At 62.0% G+C, this 23,864-nt stretch overlaps 1 protein-coding gene across 2 annotated transcripts; it reads right to left on the bottom strand.

The window, feature by feature from the left end:
* Positions 1-283: 283 nt before the first annotated feature.
* Positions 284-23,678, bottom strand: HNF1B (HNF1 homeobox B). 2 transcript variants are annotated; one of them, XM_075518173.1, is made up of 9 exons: positions 23,341-23,678; positions 17,504-17,703; positions 15,789-16,053; positions 15,151-15,392; positions 7,350-7,513; positions 4,155-4,287; positions 3,842-4,033; positions 2,987-3,105; positions 284-304 (listed from the first exon to the last, which is right to left on the bottom strand). In XM_075518173.1, exons 1-9 carry the CDS (start codon positions 23,676-23,678, stop codon positions 284-286), a joined length of 1,674 nt encoding a protein of 557 aa, XP_075374288.1. The 2 variants fall into 2 exon arrangements, with proteins under 2 accessions (XP_075374288.1, XP_075374289.1); XM_075518174.1 differs by having other exon boundaries at positions 15,789-15,975.
* Between the last annotated feature and the right edge of the window lie 186 nt (positions 23,679-23,864).

The raw sequence follows: 23,864 nt of genomic DNA, 5'->3' as shown, positions 1-23,864 counted from the left end.
AAGAAAAAAAAATCCCCAAGACACGTCTTGGAAATACTGCGCGGAGGGAAGGAGAGGCACGGTCCCGGGCGGGCACCCCGCGAATCCGAGCTCGTCCCTGGCGGGGCGCGGAAGGGCGACGGGGAGTCTCGAGCCTCCGGCTCTGCTTCGGGTTGATGGGCTCCTCGCTGCGGCACCGGGCTTCGCTCTGGCGACTCCTCGGGCTCGGCGCGCGGGTCACCGGCGGGATGTTGTGGAAAATAAGATCCCGTTGCTATGTGCAAAAGCAGCGAGGTGTGGAGCATCACCAGGCTTGCAGGGGACACTGGGGAGGGAGAGAACAGCACGGTGACCGGCGGGCAGGCAGGCAGGAGGGGAGGGCAGCACCGTGGGGGGCTTTGGGGGCATCGCAAAGCATTTGGAGGCATCACCTCCCGCACCGCCCTGGGACCTCGGTGGTGGTGCCGCAGAAGCCCTGCTTGGCCCCGAGCCCTCCCCAGCACCCCCGAGGGGGAGGCAGTGGGAAAATACTTTCTGAGCCAGATACTGCCACCCCCTCCCAAAAATAACAATAATTTAAAAAGGGCCTGTTTGTGTCCACGCAGAGATCGTGCCACGCAGCCCAGCAGCGCTGCCAAGAGCAGCCAGGCGCGAGGAGCTTGCGCTCGGGTGGGAGCGGTGCCGGGGCCACGCTCGTCGCTGTCCCCCAGCGTTGCTGTCACCTCCGGGGAAGGATCTGAGCAGCCCCTGCCGCCGCATCAGTCCCACCACAGCGGCCCCTTCTCCATCCCTCGGGGTGGGTCCCCCACCCGGGGTCCCCCCGGTCACCAGTGGGGTGGGGGGCCGGGAGCCGCGGGTGACCTTGTGGGCTGGAGCGCACAGCAAACATCATAACGCGGAGATAAGGAGACGCCAGGAGCCTCCCGTGACATGTCATTAGGGACGGGCCGTGGCTATCAGGTGTTTGCTAACGTAATAAAAATGGTAGCTCGGCCTCAAGCGTTGTCAAAGGAACCGGGAGGTATTTGCCCCTTCCAGGTCTAAACAACAACATCTGATAAGCGATTCGCAGCATCGGGCTGCGAGGGGAGAGCCAGGGGCACCAGGGATGGGCGTCTGGTCTGCCTCTGTCCCCGCCGGCAGGACCGGGAGCAGCCGGGCTCCGCCACGGAGTGGGTTTGCAGGGTCTGGCGCGGGGGCTGCGGGGTGCAGAAGAGCCCCGGGCAATGACGGAGGCTTCGCTTTGCACAAGGATGTCTCTCCTCTTGCAAAGAAGGGGATGCTCGGGAGCAGCAGCGCGGTCCCCTGGGCTTGGGGGGGGAATATTTTTCACGTGCAAAAATATTTGGGCATTTGAGCCATCGGGGGGGTGAGTCGCATTTACCACCTCTGTGGCGCTTCATTTGCCCCTTGCTAATGAAAGGGGCAACCACTGAAAACAAAAAAAAAATCATCGTTCAGGGGTACATTTTTGCCGCTTTAGCTTGAACGTCGAATGGTCGGTAGGAAAAGAGGCTCCAGGGGCTGGGGGGACACAACCCCTGCGCCCGCTCCAGCTCTGTGCGGGGGGACAGAGCTTGCAGGACCTGCAGGATCCCGGCGCTTGCAGGATCCGCCCGTGCGTGTTTATCGCGTACGGGGGGCTAACGGGGTGGGCGCGTGCCCCTTCGGCATTTTGCACCCGGCCGCAGCGGCGGCCGCAGGGGCCCGGCCCCATCTGAGCCGCGAGACCTCCTCCTGCTTCAATTAAAGTGCAGAAGCGTGATGGAGGGAGAAAACCGAGGGAGCCCCCATCACCCCGGGCAGCGCTGCGTCAAGGACGGCTGATCCCGGCCGGACAGCGGGGATGACCGGGCGCTATCTCCCTGCCAGGGACATTTCCTGTGTGCCCAGGGCTCCTTTCGGCCAGCCCGGCATCAAAGGCGGCCCGTGGTGGGAGAGCACGATTAATCAGGGGGAGTTCGGGCTGAGCGCACACCAGATGGGCTGATAAAGCCGCACGGAGGAAATGGTGCTCCCGAGGAGCGCGGCCGTGCCTGACCGCCTCCCGGACCGAGATGCGCGGGCGCAGATAAATGGTCACCCCGAGCACTACAAAGCGTGGGAGCCCGACCCGAGCCGGGGGCGGCGGCGTTCATCCCCCCTTCCTGGGCACCCCAAACCCCCCGGGCAGCCCCTCTCCCGACTTCTCCCCTTTGCAGCTGCAGCCCCAGCCCCTTCCGTTGCCCCCCACCGGGCATCCATGGGGCAGGGGGGGGGGGGGGTCTCACAGCAAGCCCACGCCGTATTTACTCTGTGGTCATTACAGACATTTTTTTCCTCTCCCCTGTCAAACCTTGGTAAGAAAGTTTATCTGAATGCAAGTTCAAGGCTCTCTCTTATTTATCTAGCAATCAATAAGGGCCACATATTTCCCACAGTCCCCAGAGTGGCTTTTAGAAAGGGACTATTGTCTGAGTAAGGCTTCGCACACCTGATTTGAACCAGGATAAGTCCTGCCTTACACCTGCGCCGGCACCGGGCAGATGATAAAGGTTTACGGGCTGGGGGAAGTCGGGCCACCTTGGAGCCCGGCTCCTCCGCTCGACTCCAACCGGGATTGATTCGCCCTGGACACGAAGGCAGCAGACCCTGCTCGGTCCCGACTTTCTCAGCCCAGTTTGAACCCCAGTAGGATGCTCCCACGCTGATGAAGTTGCCCCAGGGGTGAGCGTGGCCCGGCTGGTACCAGCGTGACAAGTCCTCGTTGTCCAGCACAGTCGGACCATCGCCCAAATCCCCATCACGCCATCTGCAAGCAGGTTTTTCCGGAGCCCACGAAGGGGCTGCGACAGGGTTTTCAGTGCCGGGGTGCTCGTCCTCAGCTGCCCGCGCAGGACCAGCACAGGCAGCAGGACGGGGTCTCTGCTACGCCCTCCTCCAGCCCCGTCCCCAGGGGAGAAAGAGCCCTGCTCCACCTCTGCACACCCACCCCGCGCACCCTCGGCCACGTCTGCCTGGCCATTACCTGCTTACTGGAAGACATATTGGTGAGCGTGCTGATGCTGCTGGTATCCGTCACCACCATCGCCGAGGGGAAGCGGGAGGTGTGGGAATACTGGGGAGGCTCCTGTTTGTGTGCATACACTGCGGAGAGGAGGGAGACAAGCAGCTGTCATGGAAAAGCCGCCCACGGCCCTCGCGCCGGGGCAGAGCAGCCAAGCGCTGCGTTACGGCAGGTCACTGGGTGCCGGGTGGGAACGAGCATCGCAGAGACGCGAATGAGATAAAAGAAGCCGCGGGAAGAAACCGCTGCTTGCCTCTAAGCCACCGCTTTCTCAGCTACCCCCTCGCCCAAGGAAATCAGTGGAGACTGAAGGGCTGCGGCTGGACCAGACATTGGTAGCCCTGCAGAGCCCGGTGCTGGAGCAGGGATGGGGCCGGGACGACGGACGAGCCCGAGGGGTGAAGCCAGATCCCTTTGGGGTACAGCGGGGAAGCGTTCGCTTCGCAGGGATTGCAACAGACCCGGCCACCTCCTTCCGCAAAGCACGCGCTTTAGCAGTAAGAACAGAGAAGGAAAACTAAAGTTCGTACAAAGCCCTGCTGGGGGCTGCCCCCACCCGCGGGGCAGCAGCGGAGCGGTACGGGAGATGTGGCACGGCGGACGGCACGGGGGAAGGAGAGGATGAGGCGGGATGCGGCCACCCCGCGCGCCGTGCACCCCGCTCACAGCCCCAGGCGGGCTGGTAGCCGCGGGAGAGAGGCAGCAGCCGAGGGCGCGAGCTTGGGCAGGGGAGAGCAGGAAGAGAGCACAAGCTCATTTTCCACCTGAACTCATTTTCCGGGCCCTTCCCTTCGCAGCTACTGCCCAGACCCTTACTGTGCGAGTTCTGCAGCTGAGTCACGGTGGCCATAAAAGGCTGCTGCGTCATATGGCTGGGTGACTGCTGCATCAGCGGTTGCTGGTGCGGGCTGTGGAGCTGCTGGGAGAACTGGACCGGCTGTAGAGCTGCCAAGCTGCCGGCGACGCTGTTGATAACAGGTACGCTCTGCGCCTGCGAGGTGTTCAGACCTGGGAGGAGGGAGAGAGCAGAAGAGGGGACGTCAGCGCCGGCGCAGGGCGTCCCCCTCCCCGGCGCAGGAGCGGGGGGGTCCACGCGGGGCACGGAGGCGAGCTCGGGGCACGGGCTTACTCTGTGCGATGGCCATGACTCCCGAGAGCGGCGTCATGATGAGGTTCTGGGACTGCTGCGGGTTGTGGTGCGACAAGCTGTGGATGTTGGTCAGGGTGCTCACCGGGGGCAGCCCGCCCCCCGAAACGGAGATCTGCCAAGGAGCAAGGCGGGACAGCCGCCATCAGAGGCACGGCCAAGGGGGCTGCTCCCGGCCCCCTCCCCTGCCGCCGGCCTGCTTCAGCGGGCAGGGCCGGGGCGGGGGGATCGGCGAAGCCCCCTCCGAGAGGCGAGCAGGCTGCAGCCTCGCTGGGGCACCCTCAGCTCAGCGCACGCAGCTCCCACCGCCCCGGGGCTGCGGACCCCGGCTGGGACGCCCGAACCTCGCGTTAATAAATAGCGAAGCAGCAGCGGTGAAGGACTCGGCCGGCACTGCCTTCCAGCTCCACCGGAGCACGGCGCCGGGACAGGGCGCAGCCCGAGCCTTTGCCATTTTGTCCCCCCAAGTCCAACCTCCTGCTGTTGGGGACAGCTGAGGACTCTCAACATTCATTAACTTCTGTCACGGTTGTAGAGGAAAGTGGGAAATACAAACTCAGGAAGTAAAAAAAAATAGAAAAAAGACAGCAAGCAGATAAAAAGGGCCTCATGGTGACGATCTTAGTCACCACTTTTGCAGATGGGCTGGGTACTGGTGAGATGGGCCGGGTGCGCTCAGCCAGTTCCCGGGGTTTCAGGTCGGGGTTTAGGGATCAGACACACAAAGGCACCTGGAGCGTGCCGAGAGGACCGGAGCTGGTCCCCAGGACAAAGAGGGTGCCAAGGGCCTTATTTCTTTAATTGCTGCACATTCTCCTAATCCCTCTCGTTAGACCTCTTGCACTCAGCGACCTCGATCCAGATTCAGAGCCATCCTTGCGGCTCTTCGTGTGACATTTCTGGACACCCGTCCGAGCACCTTGTTTATTTTGCACATGTGAGTTGGAGATAGCCCTGCTGCAACTGAAACAAATCCATCAATAAATTCCAAAGCCCGGGAGTGACTCATATTTCCTGATCCGGTATTTTCCACTTTCAAAGTCTCTTCAAGGCCAGGTTACACCACACTCGGCTGCACAAGTCAAACAGCTCACGGCAAGCGCATGCCGCTCGCCTGCAGCCCGGGCTCCTTTCACGGGGGGTTTAGACCCAAAGCGCTGCACCCAAAATCACCTCTGGAGATTGCGGGACTGGAAAAGACCCTCCAGACGCTGGACCCTCGGGGCAGAGCCCCTGGCACTACCACGGCTAAGGGCAATGCTGGAGCATGGGTGACCCACCAAAGCTTTCTGCAGCCTCAGTAACACTCGTCCCTGAAAAAATGGATGGCCTTCAGATGCAGCAACTTCCCTGGCAGCTTTTGGTTTCATGCGGGGTATTAAAGGCACATGTTTACTTACTAGCAACCACAGCCTACAGCATATTTTTATTAAATCACTTGCAAGCACTAGCTAGCCCTGCTTAAAGATCAGAGATAAGCTGGCAGAGCCGCGTGCTGCTGAGGACCCGAGCGGTCCCTGTCGGCGCTGCGCAATGCCCGCGCAGCGGGGAAAATTCGGCAGGGCTTCTGCTGCCGCACGCCAGCGCCTGCTGCGCTTCAAGTTGCTTTTCCCAGTTTAATCCGCTGCATTTCCACGCAGCCTTCTCCCGTGCCGCCCGGCCGCTGTGAGCTCCCTCTGCCCCGTCCGAGGGTCCCTCCCCGTGCTCCTGCAAACCCACCCCTCGGACACGGCCCCTGCAAAAGGAGCTGGCAGCTGGGGGGGGGGGGGCTGGCAGCCTCTGCCGCCGAGTTCTGCATTGCTTCGTCCTCGTGGAGCCTCGCCCCAGGCACTCGGTGCCTGCTGCTGCCGCTGCTGCCTTTATTCCTGACTCATTTTATGACTTCAAGGCTCAGGGTTATAAGGCTCAACACACCCCTGGGGAGATACGGGCGTGTTCGGGGTGGAGGGAGCGTGCTGGGAGGGCTGGGGTTTCGCTCTGCGATATCCCCCCTGCTCGGCGGGGGACGCTTGGCTTTGCAGGGTCAGCGTCCGAGCCCGAGGGGCTGCACGGAGACCCTTGCGAGCCAGAGCCAGAGCGGGGCAGAAGGGAAGGCAAAATTAAACAGGGCCGTAGCCGAGGGAGGGGATGGCAAGCCCCTCTGCGGCCACCCAGCTTTGCGAGGAGACCGACGCGACGGCCCAAGAGGGCCAACCCTCCGAAAATGGAAGTGAAAACCGGGAAAGAGCAGGCTTGGCCCCGCTGCCCAGTGCCATGTTTGACTTTCGCTTTCAGCAGAAAAAGACCGCTCCCGGAAGAGCGGCAGCCGCCCGCAAACCTCCGGCAGCCTGCTCCAGGGAAGGGCCGTGCTCTCCCGTCCCGTCCCGTCCCGTCCCGTCCCGTCCCCCCGCGCCCCCTCCTCGCCCTGCTCCTCCGTGCGCTCCTCCAAAGGGCTTTGCACCAGCCAGGCACCCGCAGAAAGGAGCAGCCCGAGCGCTCGGGCATTGGAAACCCAGCCCGGCCCTGCGTTTACAACCACTTTTTTTGCAGCGGTCGTGCAGCACCCGGCGTGGGGAGGCATCAGGCACCCGGCGGGGACGCCGACGTCCCATCTCCGCTGCCTGCCACCGCTGGGTTGGCGGCTCTGCCCAGCGCAGCCCTTGCAGCGGAGCCCCGAGCACGAGGGGAAGGGGACAGGGAGAGGCCGGAGCGCCGGGGCTGGAGCTGGCACGAGCGGGTTAGGTGCCCTGGCCGATGCCCCGGGGACAAGAAGGTCCCTGCTTGCAAGGAAAGCGCTTCCCCGGCAAAACTCCAAACTTGGGAGGGCTTAGGGAAAAAATAATGAATGAGCGTTTTATCGATATCCATGTCATCGGCAGAAGAAAACAAACAGTGATCCACCCAGCGCGCGTTCAATCTGCAAGGCACGCAATCAATAAAAACCCGAGTGAGGCTCTGTCAGATTTATGGGCCGCGCTCGGAAAACACGTCGTTGCCTGCCGGGGAGCGCGGGGGCCGAGCGCCGCCTTTGAGGCGGGCGGTGGGGACAGTCGCGCACCCGCGCCGCGGCCCCAGCCCCACAATGCCCCATTGTTCGGCACGGGCCGCGTGTGAAACCCGGGGAAAGCGTGTTTGCTTTGCCCGCTGGGCCCTCTTATCTTATCAGCGCCGCCGCCACAATAGGCCAGGTGTACTCACCATTTTACCGTCGGGCGAGAGCAAACCGTGGCCCGGGTCCAAACCGGCCGGGGAGACCTGCTGCAGGACCGCCTGGCTGGTGGTGACCATGGCACCGCCACCGTGGTGGCTGATGGCCCCGGAGGACGCCGCCTCGCCGCTCGCCGCCTGGCTGTACCGGACCCCTGCAAAACACCGCCAGGCGTTGGCATCGCCCGCAGGCACCCCGGCGAGGGTGCCCCGGCCGTGCCAACCCCCTCTGAAAGTGGCCCTGCAAAGGGGAAACCCCCCCCCCCCACCCCTCCCCGGCTCCCTCGGCGTGTGCGGCATGAGGATGCAAACGGACATGCAAGCTCCTGCGTGACACCCTTGAACGATAAAGGGGAGGGACGGCACCGGACAACGCGCCCCTTCCTGCAGTGCCGCTTCCCAGCTTCTCCCCAACCCCATCTTCTGAAACTGCAGCAAGAGGTTTATGGTGAGGGATGCTGAGCACCCACGGGGGACCCCAGTGCTGGGGGTGGAAAGAGCTGCTCCCACGGGAGCCCAACCCGGGCCAACAGCCTGGACACCCATCTGCATCCCTCGTGCTTCGATTTGCACAGTTTGCAGCCGTCGTGCAAATTCCTGCGGCGTTCCCGCGGCTCTCGGACACCGGCCTGAGGGCCCCGAGCCGCGGGGAGCGACTCTGCATCCTCCAGCTCTTCCCTCCGCGAGGCTCGCCCGGCTCCTCGCAGCCCCCGGCCGGCCCAACGCTGCCCAGCTCTGAACAGCCGCCGCTCTCACTTTTTTCTCAGGCCCTTCTGCATCCGATTTCCCCCTCGACTCCCTCTCGACAAGTGTATGATTAACAGATTACTGCAGGAAGACAGAGGGACCAGACACACGCAAACCTCCAAATCAGACCGCAGCCCACCGCCGCTGAGGAGGGAAGTCTGGCTCGAGCACAGGTCTTCTATATAAATATATTTAATTTGGCTAAAACGCCCTGCACTGATAACCATATGATCAGCCGTGTGTCATGGAAAGGCATCTACAGATCACAAATAATTAACCGAGGAAAACCCACGGGAAACAAAAGCATCTTTTACAAGGCTGCCTTGACGACTACCGCGAAAAGCCATTTATTACGAGGAGTCCGGCACCGTGCTCGCGGCCGGGTTCACTGAACTGCCCTGGGATCGAAGCGGTGGACGGACGGACGGCCCACGGCTCTCCTGGGAAAGAAAACCATGGTGGCGAAGCCCACCCTCTCAACTGAGACCACCGAGAGCATCGTCCGCCTGTGACCCCCGGCCACTGCACAGGGGCACTGGGGACGGCTCCCCAAAACGACCGCCAGCAAGAGAGGTTCAGCCTGCGGAGGATGCCGGCGGCTTCTCGGCCGTCCCGGCATAGCACGGACACCCCCAGCTACAAAACCCGCCCAGGTAAAGGATCTTCCTCCTGGGATTTCAGGATCTCCTTCTCCCAGGTGCCCAAGGGGAAGAGCCGATGCAGGCTGGCTCGGCAAAGGACGCTCTAAGGGCCGCTCTCAAAATCTCCGAATCAAGGAAAAGGAAAGAAAGGGTAACTGGAGTCCGAGAGCTTTCCCCGAGCTCCAAAAGCATCTGCCAAAGCGCAGGCGGCTACTCGCACCCTCCACCAAAACCACGGCAAAATCACTCTTTAATCGCCTCCGAATTTTGCCCATCAGCTGGTTAAACGTGTCCCACAGATAGGAATCTCCCCACCATGTCTGGTTCCTGATCATTTCCCAGCAAACCCCTTTTATCCCTGATAATAAAAGAATGTCCTCTGGCAGGTGGATATTTGCCGGTCCGAGTGGACGTCCCTGCCGTGAACAGGGTAAACATTACTCAACCGGGGCACTGTCACACACATTCTTCCCCGCGGTCCCGGCCTCGTGCAGAGTGTGCTTCAGCCGCTGCCGGTCTGAGATCCTGCAGCGCTGGTTAAACAATGGGAGGGGAGATAAAATAAAGCCCTTTCTTCTGAGCGTGATCTTAAAGATAGATGAGGAGCACAGGCGGCTCCTATTGGAAAGAAAAGCACAGTTTCTGCTCAACCTTCAATCTCTTTTGGGTTGGCTGAAGCTTTCAGTAAGAAAGCAAAAAAAAAACAAAAAACAAAAAAACCCAAACATTTGAATCCCCAAAATCATGCTATACCCAGCTGAGGATGCTTGTAACTCATGAGCCAAGACACCCGGAGTTATGAAGTTGTCTGTAAAAACATATGAGATGTTAAAAGCTGACTTTCAAGCTTTTCCCTGCAATCCCAGGGCCCAGACTTTTATTGTTTGAGAAACAATAACCAATGCTGAGATTTTCAGATAGTCTGGGTCTCTAGATAAAACCGCCGAAGACTCCAAGTCTCCACGAAGATTAACTCTGCCGAGGAGCGCGAGGTGGGGCTCCGGGGGTGGCGGCGGCGGTGCCACTGCCCGGCCCCACCGCGGACCCCGCTCCCGCGGAGGCAGGGGGCTCCTGCGTCCCCGAAGCCCGTGGGCGCCGGGGTCTGCCCGCAAAACGCTTGCTGGGCAGGGTAAAAGCTCTTGGGCCACGGCGACCTTGCAGCCCTTTAGGAACCCACCAACTACCCTGGCTTGGGTTTTTCCCTTTCCTAGAACGGGACGGGTATTCTTGGGTTTTATATGCCCTCAGGGTTGGGTTGGATTTGGGCAGATTAGATAATTAATACTGGAAACTAGCACAAGGCACTACTGCCGTTGCTATCGTCACTGCTGTGACAAACAGAGCTCCCCGACGACGGCGGGTACCTTTCCTCTGAGCCCCCCGTTCCCAGCGAACGCGGCGAGCTCCAGCCCAGCCCAGCCTAAAGCGTCGACCTGGGCAACAGCCACCGTCCGGCTTTCTCCCAGGCTGCCCCCAAGTACACACTACCCCTCCCCAGCCCCCTTACCAGCCCCTGTTTTCTCACTTTTGGGCTCTATCTGTTGCAGCAGCAGGACCCCATTTTGCACGGCGCCGGGACGCAGCACCCTGCCGCAGGGCAGGTAACCCGTGCCCAGGCTTCCCCGGCTGCCGGCTCCCCGGCAAACCCTCCTCGGCACGCTTTGCCATCGCAGGGGGTGCCAAGCCCCAGGAGCCAGCCGTCCCCCGGCAGCGCAACCGCTTACCCCCCCATGGGACCCCCTGCGGGATCCCGCCGGCTGGGGTGAATGCACGGGGACGCCCTGGGACACGAAGGTTTCCTCCCGGCGCGAGCCGGGGGCTCTGTGGTCCAGGGTTTGCGAGCAGGAGCCATTGAAGCCCAACACGACTGTTCCCCTGCCGCTCTCCCGCACCGCCGCAGCTGGAAGCAGCCCCCGTGCAAAGAGATTTATTCCTCCTCAGCCTCTCCCTGCAGCCTGGCTGGGGATCACCGGGAAGGGCCTGGCCCCGGAGCCTGCTCTCTTTAAGGATTTTTTTTTTTTTTTTTTTTTTTTTTTACTGGACCTACAGCCATAATATAAAAGTCTGTTTATGGGACCCGGCTATTGTGTGGCCCCCGCGCTACACTGCCCGTGAAATGTTTTACTGCTTTCCCATGTTTCCAGACAAGCCGCGGGGTCTGGCTCCCGGAGCCTTAACCCTGTGCTTCAACCCACGGGGACGGGGACGGGCAGCGTGAGAGCCCCCGGCCCCCTCGGCCCCCAGGGCACAGCCCGGCTGGCGGGGGATCCCCTGCACCCACAGCTTCCTGCAGCCAGCCCCAGCACCCCCCGGCTTCTCAGGGGTGCCAGACCCATTCCCCCGACCCGCTTTTGGGTGGGGAGAGCAATGGGGGGGTTAGGGCAGCAATCGATAACTTGGCTCTTTTCATCGCAGGCTTGTGCCGTTTTCTAGGTACACGCCAGTCTCGTGTCTTTGGCAGGCAAACGCAATGAAGCAGCTTGGTTCTCCTCTGCTTTCAGTCGTATTGATATGATTAAATTGTACTTTTTAAAAAAAAAAAAAATCACTGTACTTTTAAACAAGGAGCCCCTGCCACCGCCGCCGTCGCACGGCACATCTCGACCTCCTCCGGCAGCAGCGCCCACCGCTCGCCCTGGGACCAGCCCGCGCCTTTGCCCGGACCTTCGCAAACATCCTGCACATCACCGGTGACGCCCAACCCCGAAACGGACCCGGCCACGCTACGCGCCTGGTCACCAGTGACTCAGGCAGCGGCAGGGATTCATCCTCGTCTCTGCCCAACCCGCGGGGATGCAGCCGCCGGAGCGGACCAGGAGCCCGGCGGCGGGGCGAGAAAGGCAAAGTGGTGTTTTTGGGGTCACGCTGGACTCGGCGATGCTGCGCCTACTGACATGATGGAAGCAGCTGGGTCGGCGACGGCACCGTTTCACCCTCCCAAACGCAGGTCCGGGCAGCGCCGAGGGCAGCTCTGATTTTTGGGCTGCCACTCAAATTGTCCCTAAAGTGTTAATCTTGCTAAGTTACAGAGGTGCATAGTTTATATCCATTATAAACCTGTTTATGGGGACTGGACCCTCCCATTTCGCTGCTGTCATAAAGTCCTAATTACCCCCCATAAAACCGGGAAAAGCTCCTAACAGCACACTGTACCCACAGAGCCCCACAATGCACCCAACAGTAAAATATTACAACCGCTGGCACCGGGTCTGCAATCAGAACCAGCACGTACCCCAGGGAACAACGTGTAGGACCAGATAGAGCCCGAAGCACCTCCGGACCGAGGGTTCATCGACGGGCTCTTCTTTAAGAAAAAGTTAAAACACTTAAACTGCCCTTTGGGATTAGGAAGAATCTCAGGGGTGGTACTGAGTTATTTTTATGTTTGTTATCTCTATTGAGATATCTAAAAATATATGTAAGTAATGTACATTCATAGATATATATACACACACATATGTATATACACGACTGCTCTGATGCTACTCTGATATTTGCAGAGCAGGTACTGCTGGATGGATGGATGGATGGACGGACGGACGGACGGATGCCCTGACCACCTTTCAGTGCAGGACCCCCCGGGATGGGCTGGAGGCGACGCTGCGACCCCCGGCCGCGGGGACGGGGCTTTGCGGGGTGCGACGGGCGCCGGCCGTCCCTTTGTATGCAGGGCGGGAGGCGGGGGGCGGCTGGCGAGCGGGGCGGTGCGTCACCTAATCTCATCAATGCACTGATTGTCTTCAGGGCTCTTGAAGATAAAAATGGCATAAGCCAGAGTCTACGGCATGGCACCGAGATAAAGCCCCTAGTGACCTTCAAATCAAACAGGGAACCAAGATCACTGATAATACCCCATAGGAAGGGAAAAGTCCAGAGTCTGAGAGAAGCCTCTGAGATAGGTAGGCTTTAAGTATTTACCTCCTAATAGTTAAATCTATGGCTTGAGGCTTGACGGGTCCCCAAGAAGAGGCCGGGAGGATGTTTGACTTTTACAGCTCTTATCCCTGCCCGGCCGTCATTACGCCCTTTCGCAAGACCCCATTGACATCCCGAGGAGCGGGCAATCCCTCTTTGTCTGCGGGCACGGGAGCGATTTCGCAGCTGCCCCACGCCGCCAGCCCCATCGTTTCCTGCCGGGGGACGGGGCCGCGCGGGGGTAGGACGCGGGCAGCGTCCCAGCGCCGTCATTAAGTTGTTAAGGCATTGAGCGCTCCAGACGCCGCCGCACGCGGTGCAAGGGCAGTTCAAATCCCAGCGTGGCCGGCCCCGGATGGGGTCAACCAGGCAGCGGGGCCGGCGCCGCCAGCACTGCCCCGCGCCCCGCCGAGGCAGCGGGTCCCCAGATGTCTCCCGGAGGAGGTTTAAGCAGCGATGGACCCAGCGATGTTTTGGGAGTTGCAAGCCTGCCGGCCCCAGCTTGGTCCAAGTGACCCCAAAGCAGTCACGGCTGAGCTCCATCCCTGCCCATCGCCCCCAAACCAGCCCTAAAACCGCACGGTGGCCCTCGCCGTGCCCGTCTCCTCCTCCTCAGCAAGGCTGATGGATACGAGCGCCGGCCACCAACAAATTCCCGCGGCCGAGCCCTCCTGACCCCTCCGGAGGGGCCCTTCGCCGCCGCCGCAGCCATCACTCCTGCCCTGCTCAAAAGCCCGTCCGAATGGGCTGTCATCGGCCCTATAGCCGCGGCCGGCTCCTGCTGGCCACTGCTCCGACGGGAAAATAAAGGTTGGGGCTTAACAGCCCTCCAGCCCCAAGATAAATGCCCGCGGTTACAGTAATTGCCATCCCCTAATAGAAGAAAACAAAGGCTCTCGCAGGGTGCCTGCATGCGGGCTGGCAGGACGGGGGCACATCAAAGGCAGCGGGGTTCGTTCAAAGCCCCGGCTTAATTGTCAATTAAGCATGCACGGGGGGGACAACGCCATGACAACGTGGGGCTGCATGCTGGTGGGGTATTGTAAAGCCCGCCGGCTGACACTGAAAACAGCTGATTTTGCTGACAATGTGCTTGTAGGGCACCTTGTAAGCAATCAGCCGGTGACAGGAGGGCAAACGTCCTCCCTGTCCCCGCCATTGTGCGGGACATTCCTGGGGCAGGGTCACATTTTGGTCACCGCCGGCCGGCCCTACGGGGAGAGCGGTACCCGGGAGCGGGCGGGATGCTGCCTGGCCCTCCCGCGGCCGGGAGCTGGGTCGGACGCTGCGCACCCACCCGGGTACCGCTGCGGGGCTGCCCTGGCTCGCTAACGCCCGAGGGCTGGTGTCCAGCCACGGGCTGGCACCGTCCCCAGCTCTCAGCCTCCTCTCCCCAGGCACCGTGCCCTTCCCGCAGGGACTCTGCGCCACACGGGTTTCTTTTAATTTGCCTTTGTAACGAGCTGGGTGTGTGTAACGAGGCAGGCAGGGTCATTTCCAAGAGGCGGCTGGTTTTAGCCTCCCCGGCTGGGCTGCGCCGGTGCCGCGGCCGAGGGGGGACGCGGGGCGGTTGGGGCGCAGCCCCCACGCTGACCCCCCGCCGCCGCCGAGCGCCCGCTCCTGCCTGCCGGGGCCCGGCGCGGTGGCTGCGGAGGGCAGGTGGGGGGACAATGGGGATTGTTCTCCCAACAATGCCTCTCGCCCCACGCCGCGCCGCCCCCGCCCGCCCTGATTAGCCTCCCCGGGCGCGCAGCCCCCTCCCCGGCGGCGTTATCTCCTGCTTAAGTCCCCCGGGAGTTTTTGGCGGGTCCGCTCTTCCCAGTTGGCTCCTCGCGATGCACAACGGTGCCAGACTGTGGTGCGGAGAGGTGGTGGTTGGGGTGAGCCCTTCACCCCCCCCCCAGCAGGCTTCTTCATCCACCTCCCTCCGCTCTGGCGTGGGGAGGGTGCAGCACCACGCACCCATGCACCCAGCCTGGTGCACCCATGCACCAGCACCATGCACCCAGCCTGGGCCAGCTCCAGCCCAGGACGCGCTGCCACGTCTTCCTATGGGCTTTGCAGCATCGCCTGTGCACCCCCCCTCCAAAACCAGTGCTCACCAGTGGGCTGCATCCCACGGCCCCAGCATTAACACGCCACACCTCCCCGCCCTGGCAGGCACAGCCTTCCCCTGCCCAGCCCAGCCCGCACGGCGACTCCGGTGAATTAAACCGACCAAGCAAACGCCGATTTAGCCTCGGCAGGACGGAAATCCAGCCCCCGCCACGTGGTTTGCCCAGCCATAACACCGCAGCGACAGCGCTTGCTCCTCTCCGCACCGCCACCACCCCTGGAAGCTGCAGCAGGGACCAGGGTGACCGTCTTCCCCCCCCAAGGCTCCCCACGCACGGCCTTGAGGGCTTGGCACCCCTTTCCCCAGCAGAAACGGGAGCCAGCGCTGCAACGGCTCCGACGCCGCTGCCCGAGCCCCCTCGGCGAGGGCTTACCTGGCATTTTGCTGGGAGGCGAGGCGCTGGGCTGGTTGTGGTGGGGGGAGCCGTGGGACAGCAGCAGGTTCATGCTGTGCGGGGGCTGGCCCGAGCTGTAGGCGTCCATGGCCAGCTTCTGGCGGAAAGCCTCCTCCTTTCGCCGGTTGGCAAACCAGTTGTAGACGCGGACCTCCGTCACCAGGTTGGAGCCGAGCCCGTGCGCCTTGGAGGGAGACACCCCTCGCTGCAGACACTCGGCCCTGCGCGTGCAAGGGGACACGTTGGAACAAGGGTGCTGCTGGGGGGGCCTCCGCCAGCACCGCCGGGCAAATTTGGGGGTGTTTAAGCCCTTCCTACAAGCCCGCCCGCTCTTTCCAACTACGTCCGTGCCATAAAAGCCAGCCCCCCCTCCCTCTGACATTGCCGTAACACCGCAGCGTCCCTGCGGCATCCCTGCCCTAGCACGGAGCTCGCTCAGCCCCGGACGTCACCCAGATGGGAAAAACGAGGCAAAAAGAGGGCAGGCAGCTCGGCAAAGCCGTGCCATGAGCCAGCGGCCAGGGCTGCGAGCCGGGAGCCCGGCACGGCGTGCGGTTTTCGGAAGAAAGGCTGCGGGGCGGGCGAGGAGGCGGCGGGCGGCGCGGGGCAGCCTTTACCTGTTGCACTCCTCCACCAGAGCCTCGCGCTCCTCCTTGCTGGGGTTCTTTTGGCGGTCGTAGGCTTGGTACAAGATTTGCTGGGAGGCCGGCCCCCACTTGAACCGATTGCGACGCATCTTCTTGCTGGGGGTTTCAGAGCAGGCGTCGTCAAGCTGGGCAGCCCCCTGGTTCTGCTGATTGAACTCTGGAAAGAGAAACAGCAGCTGATCCTGACTGCTTTTGTCTGTCATATTTCCAGAACCCTGGACTGTCTGGTTGAACTCTGAAAGAGAAAGGAGCAGACGTGAGCTGGCCTATAGCCGCCGCTCGGAGTCACCGTCCCGCGCGGAGGTGGCCCCCCCCCCCCCCCCCGCGTCCCCTCCCGCAGCACCCCAAGCCCGCGGCCCCAGCACGCTTTGGAGCGAGCCGGGTGCTCCCTGCCACCCACCCCGGGGAAGGGGCCAGCCTTGCGCGGCGGGGAGTTATTACCATCCCTCCAGGACGGGCGTTTAATGGGGAGGCACGCTCAGGGCATGCATATTCATGGATTGGGTCGCTGCCGGCGTGCACTTGTTTCGGGAGGATTTTTGCAAGCCAGGAGCCAGGCAGGACGACTGCAAAGCCCCCCAAAAGGGTGCCTCTCTCCGCTCGCCCAGAGCTCCCCTCCGGCTCCCGCTCCCGCTCCCGTCCCGGCGCAGTGGGACGCCGGCCCCGTGCCCGGGGCGGGCAGGCACCAGAGGTGACCTTCCCCGACGGCCTGCCTCAGACCCGGCGCTTGTCACCACGGCAGTAAAGGGAGATTAATGGGAGGGTTTTATTATTCTCAGTTTTGCAGGGGAATTCTCCCGCTTTTTTTAATGGCTTTTCCCCCTGTGATGAGGGGGGAAACACAGGGCAAGGCTGGAGCAGGCTCTGTTTGCTCTAACGTCTCAAGGTGTGTTTTCAAAGCAATGGTATTTGGTGCTAAACCCTTTTCTGCACTTCCCGTCCGCTGGATATTGCATCTTTTAGGAGGAGGGAGGCAGAGCCCTTTTAAGGGGGGTGCCAGCGCCTCAACCGGCACCTCGGCCGAAAACGGGGCTGCTTCAAGCGACGCGGGACCGACCCGGGCGCAGGGGTCGGTGGGAGAGGTGCACAAAAGCAATAGTCTGTGTACTTGCTCAAAATCAGCTGCGTTTTAAATAGCACGGACTGCCTGAGACCATGCTCCAATAGGAGCAATTTACGGTTTTTTCTTTTCTCTCTCTCTATTTTTTTTGCAAGTAGTTGCAGAAAATGAGCAGTCTTGAGAAACAGAGAGGAAAAGGGGGCAGAGGTGGGAAAGGCAACTAATGGTGTGTAATTATTTCTCGCTTTCCCACCTGTAACAAATATAAATATACAGAAACTCAGCTGCGTGGATGGGCTTGGAGGAACTTGCACAGTGTTACTGTGACCAAGAGGGGCTCTCATCCAGTTTTCCTGTGCCTTAAATTCATTTTACTTGTAAAAATATCTGGGGGGAGATGCTAGGCAGTCTGGGGCCAGGGGCCAAGCCAGGGATGATCCCCGGGCAGCCGCAGTGGGCACGGGGAGGGGCAGGTGCTGGCGGGGGCTCTGCCAGGGAAGAGGGCAAGGGGCTGCTCCTCGCTCGGCTCCGGACGTGCCGGGTCCCCGCGGGCAGGACCGGGACGCGGGGACCCCCTCTCCCCCCCCGCCAGCCCCGAAGGGCGAGCGCTGGCGCGGGTACTTACGCCGGAGGATCTCCCGCTGCTTGCGGACGTACCACGTGTAGAGGGCGGCTCTCTTCTGCGTCTTCATGGGGGTGCCCTTGTTGAGGTGCTGGGAGAGGTGCGACTGGTTGAGGCCGGTGACGTCCACCACCTCCCGCTGCGGGATGTTGTGCTGCTGCATGTACCCCTTGATCATCTTCGCCGCCCGCCACGGGTCCTCGCTGGAGGGAGGGAAACGAAGGGTTAATTTCTCCTGGCGGGGGAAAAGCGCCCGGTATTTGCTTCCTCCCGTGATGGAAACCCATTATTATTATTCTGAAACCTGTTTCAGCAGGACACAAGATCTCTTGAGCGTATGTCCTTCCCCGACTGCCATCCCGGCCCCCCAAAACAGCCCCGTCCTGCCCCAGGGAGGCAGGGGCTGGTGGGACGGGGGCTCGCGGGGTGCCGCGGCCACCCCGGGGATGCCCACCAGGCTGTTCGCCCAGGGAAGGAGAAGTAAAGAGGATCCCGGTGGCCTGACGGGGCATGTCGAGGTCTCATTAATGCTGGTAAAGCACCTCCAGATCCTTCGAGGAGAAACGCAGCCCATCCGTTAACTGCTGCTGGTTTATGTTCACTGCAATTTCCCCCATGAAGATATGCACACAAAACTGGATACATGAACACACGCATATGTATGGATACGGGAAGCCCATATGGGTATTTCTCTGAAGAAAGAGAAACCTGCAATTTGGAGGTGCTGGGGGTGCTTTTCCTGCCCCTGCTCCCGGGTGCGGTACCTGCACTGCGCCCCGGGCCCCCGGGCTTGCCACCGGCTAGTGGGGACCCCCGCATGGCCACCAAACACCCCCCTCCGCGCTTGCTGCTTTATCTTCTCCCTTCGATTCCCGCAGGGGTAATTATCTAAAAATCTCAGTATTCATTTAAGAGAGACCCTATTTCCACGCTCCCACAACAGCGAAGCACACGCACGGGCCATATGCAAAAGGCTGAGAAGCGAAGGTCAAACCAGGCACACAAACCCAAGTAAGTCCCCAAATGGAAAACCAAAACCAACTACCACTCCCCCAATAATTTTAAGTCGTTCTTATTTTTAAACACTTGAATTTGGCTCCTGCAGGATCCAGGTGTAAAATGACTCTTTCCTAAAGCCGCATTACTTTGGTGTCCTTGGGGTAGCTGACACCAATCGAGGGAATAAATAAAATCACAGCCAAAAATCAAAATGCTGTCTGCGTTCTTTAGCTCTAACGAAAGCACAACGCGACGGCAGAGGAAGAGGCCAACGCGCCTTCGCTGTATTCAAGACCCCTGCATTTATTCTGCGCTACAGGAGGACGCTGGAGCAAAAGGAAGTGCTTTAACACTGAAAAATCGGTGTGGAGCCTGAACCTGGTCACAGTCATGCACTCAAATAATGCGATACTCTAACGCTGCGCTTGGAATAACCATCCGACTGCTTTCCCAATTCATTACTTATTTTGGATCCTTCAACTTGTCAAGGGGAAAAAAAAAAACCCCAACAAGTAGATTTCTTACTTTTTGTCCTGAATGCAGCGTGAAAACAAAGCTGGTTGGATCCAAAGCAAAAGTACCCGAGCAGGGCCAGCCCGCTGACGGCGGCGGGGGCTTTGTCAGATCCCGGGAAGGAGGGCACGGAGCCTTCCTAGAGACGTTGTCCCTGTGCCCAATCCTGCATCCTCCGGGCAGGGCAACCCCACCGTATATATGGTGTCCTCTATATGGCAACGGTCGCACGGCACTGCAGACCTGCGGAGCCGTACGTATGCACGGGCACATGGACACGCCGACTCCGTCTTCCCAACAGCCCGGACCCCCGACCGGGTTAAGCGCGGTGCGAACAGAAAAGCCCGCTCCTGTCCCCAAAACGCATGGCAGCGTGTGGCCAGGCCGTCGGCTCGGCAGCCCCCGCAGCAAAGGTGGGTGCCGACAGCAAGCGGGGGCACTTCTCTGCCGGGTGCTCGCTGCCGGTCGGCACCAGGAGCCGGTGGGGACGGCTGCGGCACACGGGGTTTCGGGGCTCTCGGGTCTTCGTGCTGCCCCAGGAGAAGGCAGGAGCCAACAAGAGGGATGTGAAGAAAACGTCCTTCCACCGCAGCTCTCCTCCGCACGCTCCATGCGTGAAGCAGGGCAAAGCCCGCCGGCCGCCGTGCCTCTCGCCATGCCCGAGCCGAGGGTCTCACACGGACTTTTGTCACGGGCGGTTCATGTCACCTAACTGATCCTACTAATTACTGATTAATAATAAGTTAATGGAACAGAGCTCATTATCATTTCTAATAGCAGTTTGGTTCACAACTAAGCCAAGGGCATCGTTTTCCCAGAGTTAAATCGTGAGCCAGTGCAACACAGCGCAGCACTTTTAAAATGTCAGACAAGTGACTCAGGGGTTACAGATGTGATTTCCGAATTTAAATAAAATTTGGCAGCGTTTTGGCTGGAAAAAATACATGAGAATTAGGAAAAAAGTCCCTGAATTTCCCTCCATTTTACTGTTTTAAGAAAGGCTTAGCCTTGATATTTCCAGCGTGTTTCACATTTACACTTTCAAAACAATTATTCGGCTCTTAATTTCTGAGCAGTGATTTTTCTTTACAAATCAACTTGACCGTATTCAAAAGGGTTAAACAACCTGAAACCAAACCCAAACATTTTGTTTCATGTTAAACAAAATGTTTGGACTTGACCCAAAATGAAACGTTTGAATGTTTGTTTGGCTTCTTTTTTTTTTTTTTCTTTTTTGGTTAACCTAAAAAGCCAGAGAGGAAAACCTTTTGATTCAACACAAGCCCATTTTTTTTGGTTCTGTCACCAAAATGAAAAAACCCATTAATTGTCCAATCTTCACCAGGACTTTACATGAAAAAAAAAAAAAAAAAAACCAAAACCCAACCCAACCCAGGAGTGCTTTGTAATACTGGAAAACCAGTTTATAGCCCTGGCTCCACGGTCCTTCTCCACCGAAATCAAGGAAAGGTGGTTTTTTCTTGCACAAAATTAACCCCGGCGAAGCCCGGCCACCAACGCAGACCGAGAAAGAGGCATTTCCCACCCCAGCCTCACACGCAGGCGGGGGGCAAAGCCTGTCCCTCTCCCCAGGGATTCCCAGACCCTCTCACCCCCTTTGTCAGCCTTGAAAACAGGTAAATACACTCCACATCCTCAGAGAAATATGCCAAGAATTTATACAGATGGATTATAAACCCGGCTCCCTACAGAAATGATCTATCTAATCTGCATCTCCCTGTGCACACAGGGAATCGGTGCGGGGAGGTGTGCTGCGCCCGCCGCTCCCCACACGTTTCCGAGCGGCTTTGGGGCATCTCCGGCCGGGTCCCCGAGGGCGGGCGGGTGGCTTTCCCGCGGTCCCCAGGCCCATGGGACCTGGGTGCTCCTAGCATATATTATTTGGCCGAGCGGGGTCTTGGCGAGCCACGGCGGGTGGGATGGGGCAGGGAGGGAGCCGTGGGGCGTCTCGCCCCAGAGCTGGGCTCTGCGTGCCGCCGGCACCCCCCTGGCCGAGCTCTGTGAGAAACCGCCATGCCGGCGTCGGGGCCAGCCTGCCCGCGGTGCGGCACTTGCCCCTCTCCCACCCGCATCAGCTGAAGCCCTCCGGGTGCCATGAACGGGCCCAAGCGAAGGCGCTGCTTGCCGAGGGGCCGCAGCCAGGGCGAACAGCTCGGGACCACGACGGGCGACTCCTGCCCGCGCCCACGCTGCGGGTGGGCAGCCGAGCCCGCACCGCGATCCCAAAAAGAGCCGCGGGGCTGAGCACCCGCAGGGACGTGGGAACGGCCCGGGCCTGAGCCGGCCCTGGGGTCAGGACACCGATGCCAGGGGAGCGGGAGCAGCGGGGGTTTAGCCCCAGTGCGTGGCTGCAATAAATGGTTCCCGACTGCCCTACCCCGGCTCCCTCTCCAAGTACAAAGGCCTCCCTTAGAGCAAACACGAGCTCTTTGCAAAGGCTCCTCAGGGACATGTGCCTGCTCTTGTTTGCACCAAAGGCAAACTTTGCACAGAAACACCTGTGGGAGCGCGGCCATCCCGGGGCAGAGCCTTCTCCGCACCCCCACTGCCACCCAGGCACCCCCGGGGACGGAGGCAGCCGGCAAGAGGGGGAGACTGGGGACAGGCAGGAGCACCCAGAGGTGCAGGGCACGGGGCTACGCAGGAGGGGTGGGCACCCAGCGGGAAAGGCCTGCAATGATTTCTCCCTCGCGTGGAGCCCCTTCAGCACCCCACGTATCCCAGCTAAGCCCCTTGGCAGGCACGGGTGCCGCTGCCCAGCCCTGACCCCAAAAGGCACCGTCTGCCCTGCCGGTACCGGGGCAGGCCTGGAGCCGAGCGCTGCGCACACCGCACCTACCATGGCGGTGTCCCCGTCCCTCGTCGGGCCCTGGCACGCCGCCGCCGAGGCACCGGGGCTGTTAGGGTGCAAGAGCCGGGGCTGACCCCGGGCTCCGTGGGCTGGCGGAGGGTACAGGCACGCACGGCGGGGCTGAGCCCGGCGGGCAGGATCAGTGCCGCGCTCAGGGTGCCGCTGGGGCATCGAGACAGGTACGAAAACCGCAGTGCAAGGTCGGGGGGGGGGGGGGGGGGGCACGGAGGTGCCCCCGCTGCACGCAGGGACGGCCCCGCGGGGCTCCCCACCCGCTTACACCGGCCCCGGCTGCGCTGTCGGGGGAGCCACGATCGCCCCGGCGCCCCCGGCTGCGGGAGAAGCGGCGGCTGCCCCGGCCCTGCCCCGGGGTACGGAGCGGAGCCGACGCCGGCCGCGCCCCGACGGGCCCGGGGCTGCTCCGCTGAGCCCCGACGGCGGCCCCGTCCCAGCGGCGCGGCACGGCCGGGACCGGCTCGGCTCGGCCCGGAGCGGGTCCCGGAGCCGCGTCCCCGGGACGGGCAGGAGCCCAGCCCGCCGCCTTTGGGGGTTTCCTCCTTCCCCCCTCCCCGGCCAGTTTACAGCCTCGGCAATGAATAACCCGCCGCTCCGCTCGCCCTAATCGCGGCCCTTTGTGTATCTTTCTGTTGATGATTTATAGAAATAAATTAATACCACCCCGGGCTCCACGTGCTGCAGTTTATGTTTTATCTCCCGGCGCGGAGGGAGGGCGGAGGGACGGAGCCGGCGGCCGGTCCGAGCCTCCACGGCCCCGGCAGCCCCGGCCCCGCCGCGACGGGCGGGCTGGCAGCACCCGACGGGGCGGGAGGACGCGGCCGGCGGGCTCCGGCCTGCCCTGCCCCGGCCCCGGCCCCTCTCCCTGCCCGTTCCGCTCCGCAGCGGGCTCCCAGCCCGCCCGGCTCCCCGCCACCGCCGCCGCGGGGACGGCGGCACAGCCCCGCCGGGCCAGGGCGCACCGGGACCCGCCACCGGGACTAGCCACGGGGCAGGCAGGGAGCACCGGGACCCGCCACCGGGACTAGCCAGGGGGCAGGGAGCACGGGGACCCGCCACCGGGCAGCGCACCCGGGCAGGGCGCACCGGGATTAACCACGGGGCTGGCAGGGTGCAGCGGGAGCCGCCACCGGGTAGGACCCACCGGGCGGGGAGCACCGAGACCCGCCATCGGGACTGACCACGGGGCGGGCAGGGAGCACCGGGACCCGCCAGCGGGTAGGACACACCGGGCAGGGCGCAGCGGGACCCGCCACCGGGCAGGGAGCACCGGGACCCGCCACCGGGCAGGGAGCACCGGGCAGGCCGCCTGGGGCCCGGGCCGTCGGACCGAGCGCCTGCCGACAGACCCCGGCGCGCTGCGGGGTGCGCCCCGTCCACGGCCCCGGCCCCGTCCCCATCCCGGCCCCGGCCCGGCCCCGGCCCCGGTCCCCGCCGGTACCTGATCATCCGGTCCACCTCGGCGCGCTGCTCCACGGCCTCCTCCGTGTTGAGCGCCTGCAGCTCGCGGAGGATCTGCGGCGTGTCGAAGTCGTCGCCGTCCTCCGAGCCCTCGTCGCCGGAGAGCTTGCCCTTGCCGTGCCCGTTGGCCAGCGGCGGGAAGGCGGCCTTGCCGTCGGGCGGCCCGCCGGGGGAGAGCGGCAGGCTCTCCAGCTTGACGCCGAAGCCGGCGGCGGGCACCATGTCCTCCAGGGCGCGGATCAGCCCTTCCTTGGTGGCTCCGGAGCTGAGCAGGGCGCCCAGGAGCTCCCGTTGCAGGGCGCTCAGCTGGGACACCATCCTCCCGGGCGCCGGCGGCGCGCCCCGCCGCTCGCCCCGCGCCTCCCGCCCTCCTCCGGCCGCCTGCCGCTCCGCCCCGGCCGGCGGGCTGCTGCGGGGCGCGGGCCGCCCTCTACCAAGCCATGACCGCCACCATTAGGCAATATACCTTATGCAAATCAGCGCCGGCAGGCCTCTCCTCCGGCC

This window comes from Mycteria americana, chromosome 15 (genome assembly GCF_035582795.1).
Source record: "Mycteria americana isolate JAX WOST 10 ecotype Jacksonville Zoo and Gardens chromosome 15, USCA_MyAme_1.0, whole genome shotgun sequence".
Classification (NCBI taxonomy): Eukaryota; Metazoa; Chordata; class Aves; order Ciconiiformes; family Ciconiidae; genus Mycteria; species Mycteria americana.
The sequence above is the reverse complement of the archived record's forward strand: the minus strand, read 5'-3'. Positions and strand labels throughout refer to the sequence as shown.

Bases quoted from the DNA above. Each gene is read 5' to 3' on its own strand.
- HNF1B (XM_075518173.1), bottom strand. From the start codon at position 23,678: ATGGTGTCCCAGCTGAGCGCCCTGCAACGGGAGCTCCTGGGCGCCCTG. The intron at 16,054-17,503 runs GTAAGTACCCGC...TTTCTCTTTCAG, and splicing joins GCAGCGGGAGATCCTCCGGC to AGTTCAACCAGACAGTCCAG. The intron at 15,393-15,788 runs GTAAAGGCTGCC...TTGCACGCGCAG, and splicing joins CTGGTGGAGGAGTGCAACAG to GGCCGAGTGTCTGCAGCGAG.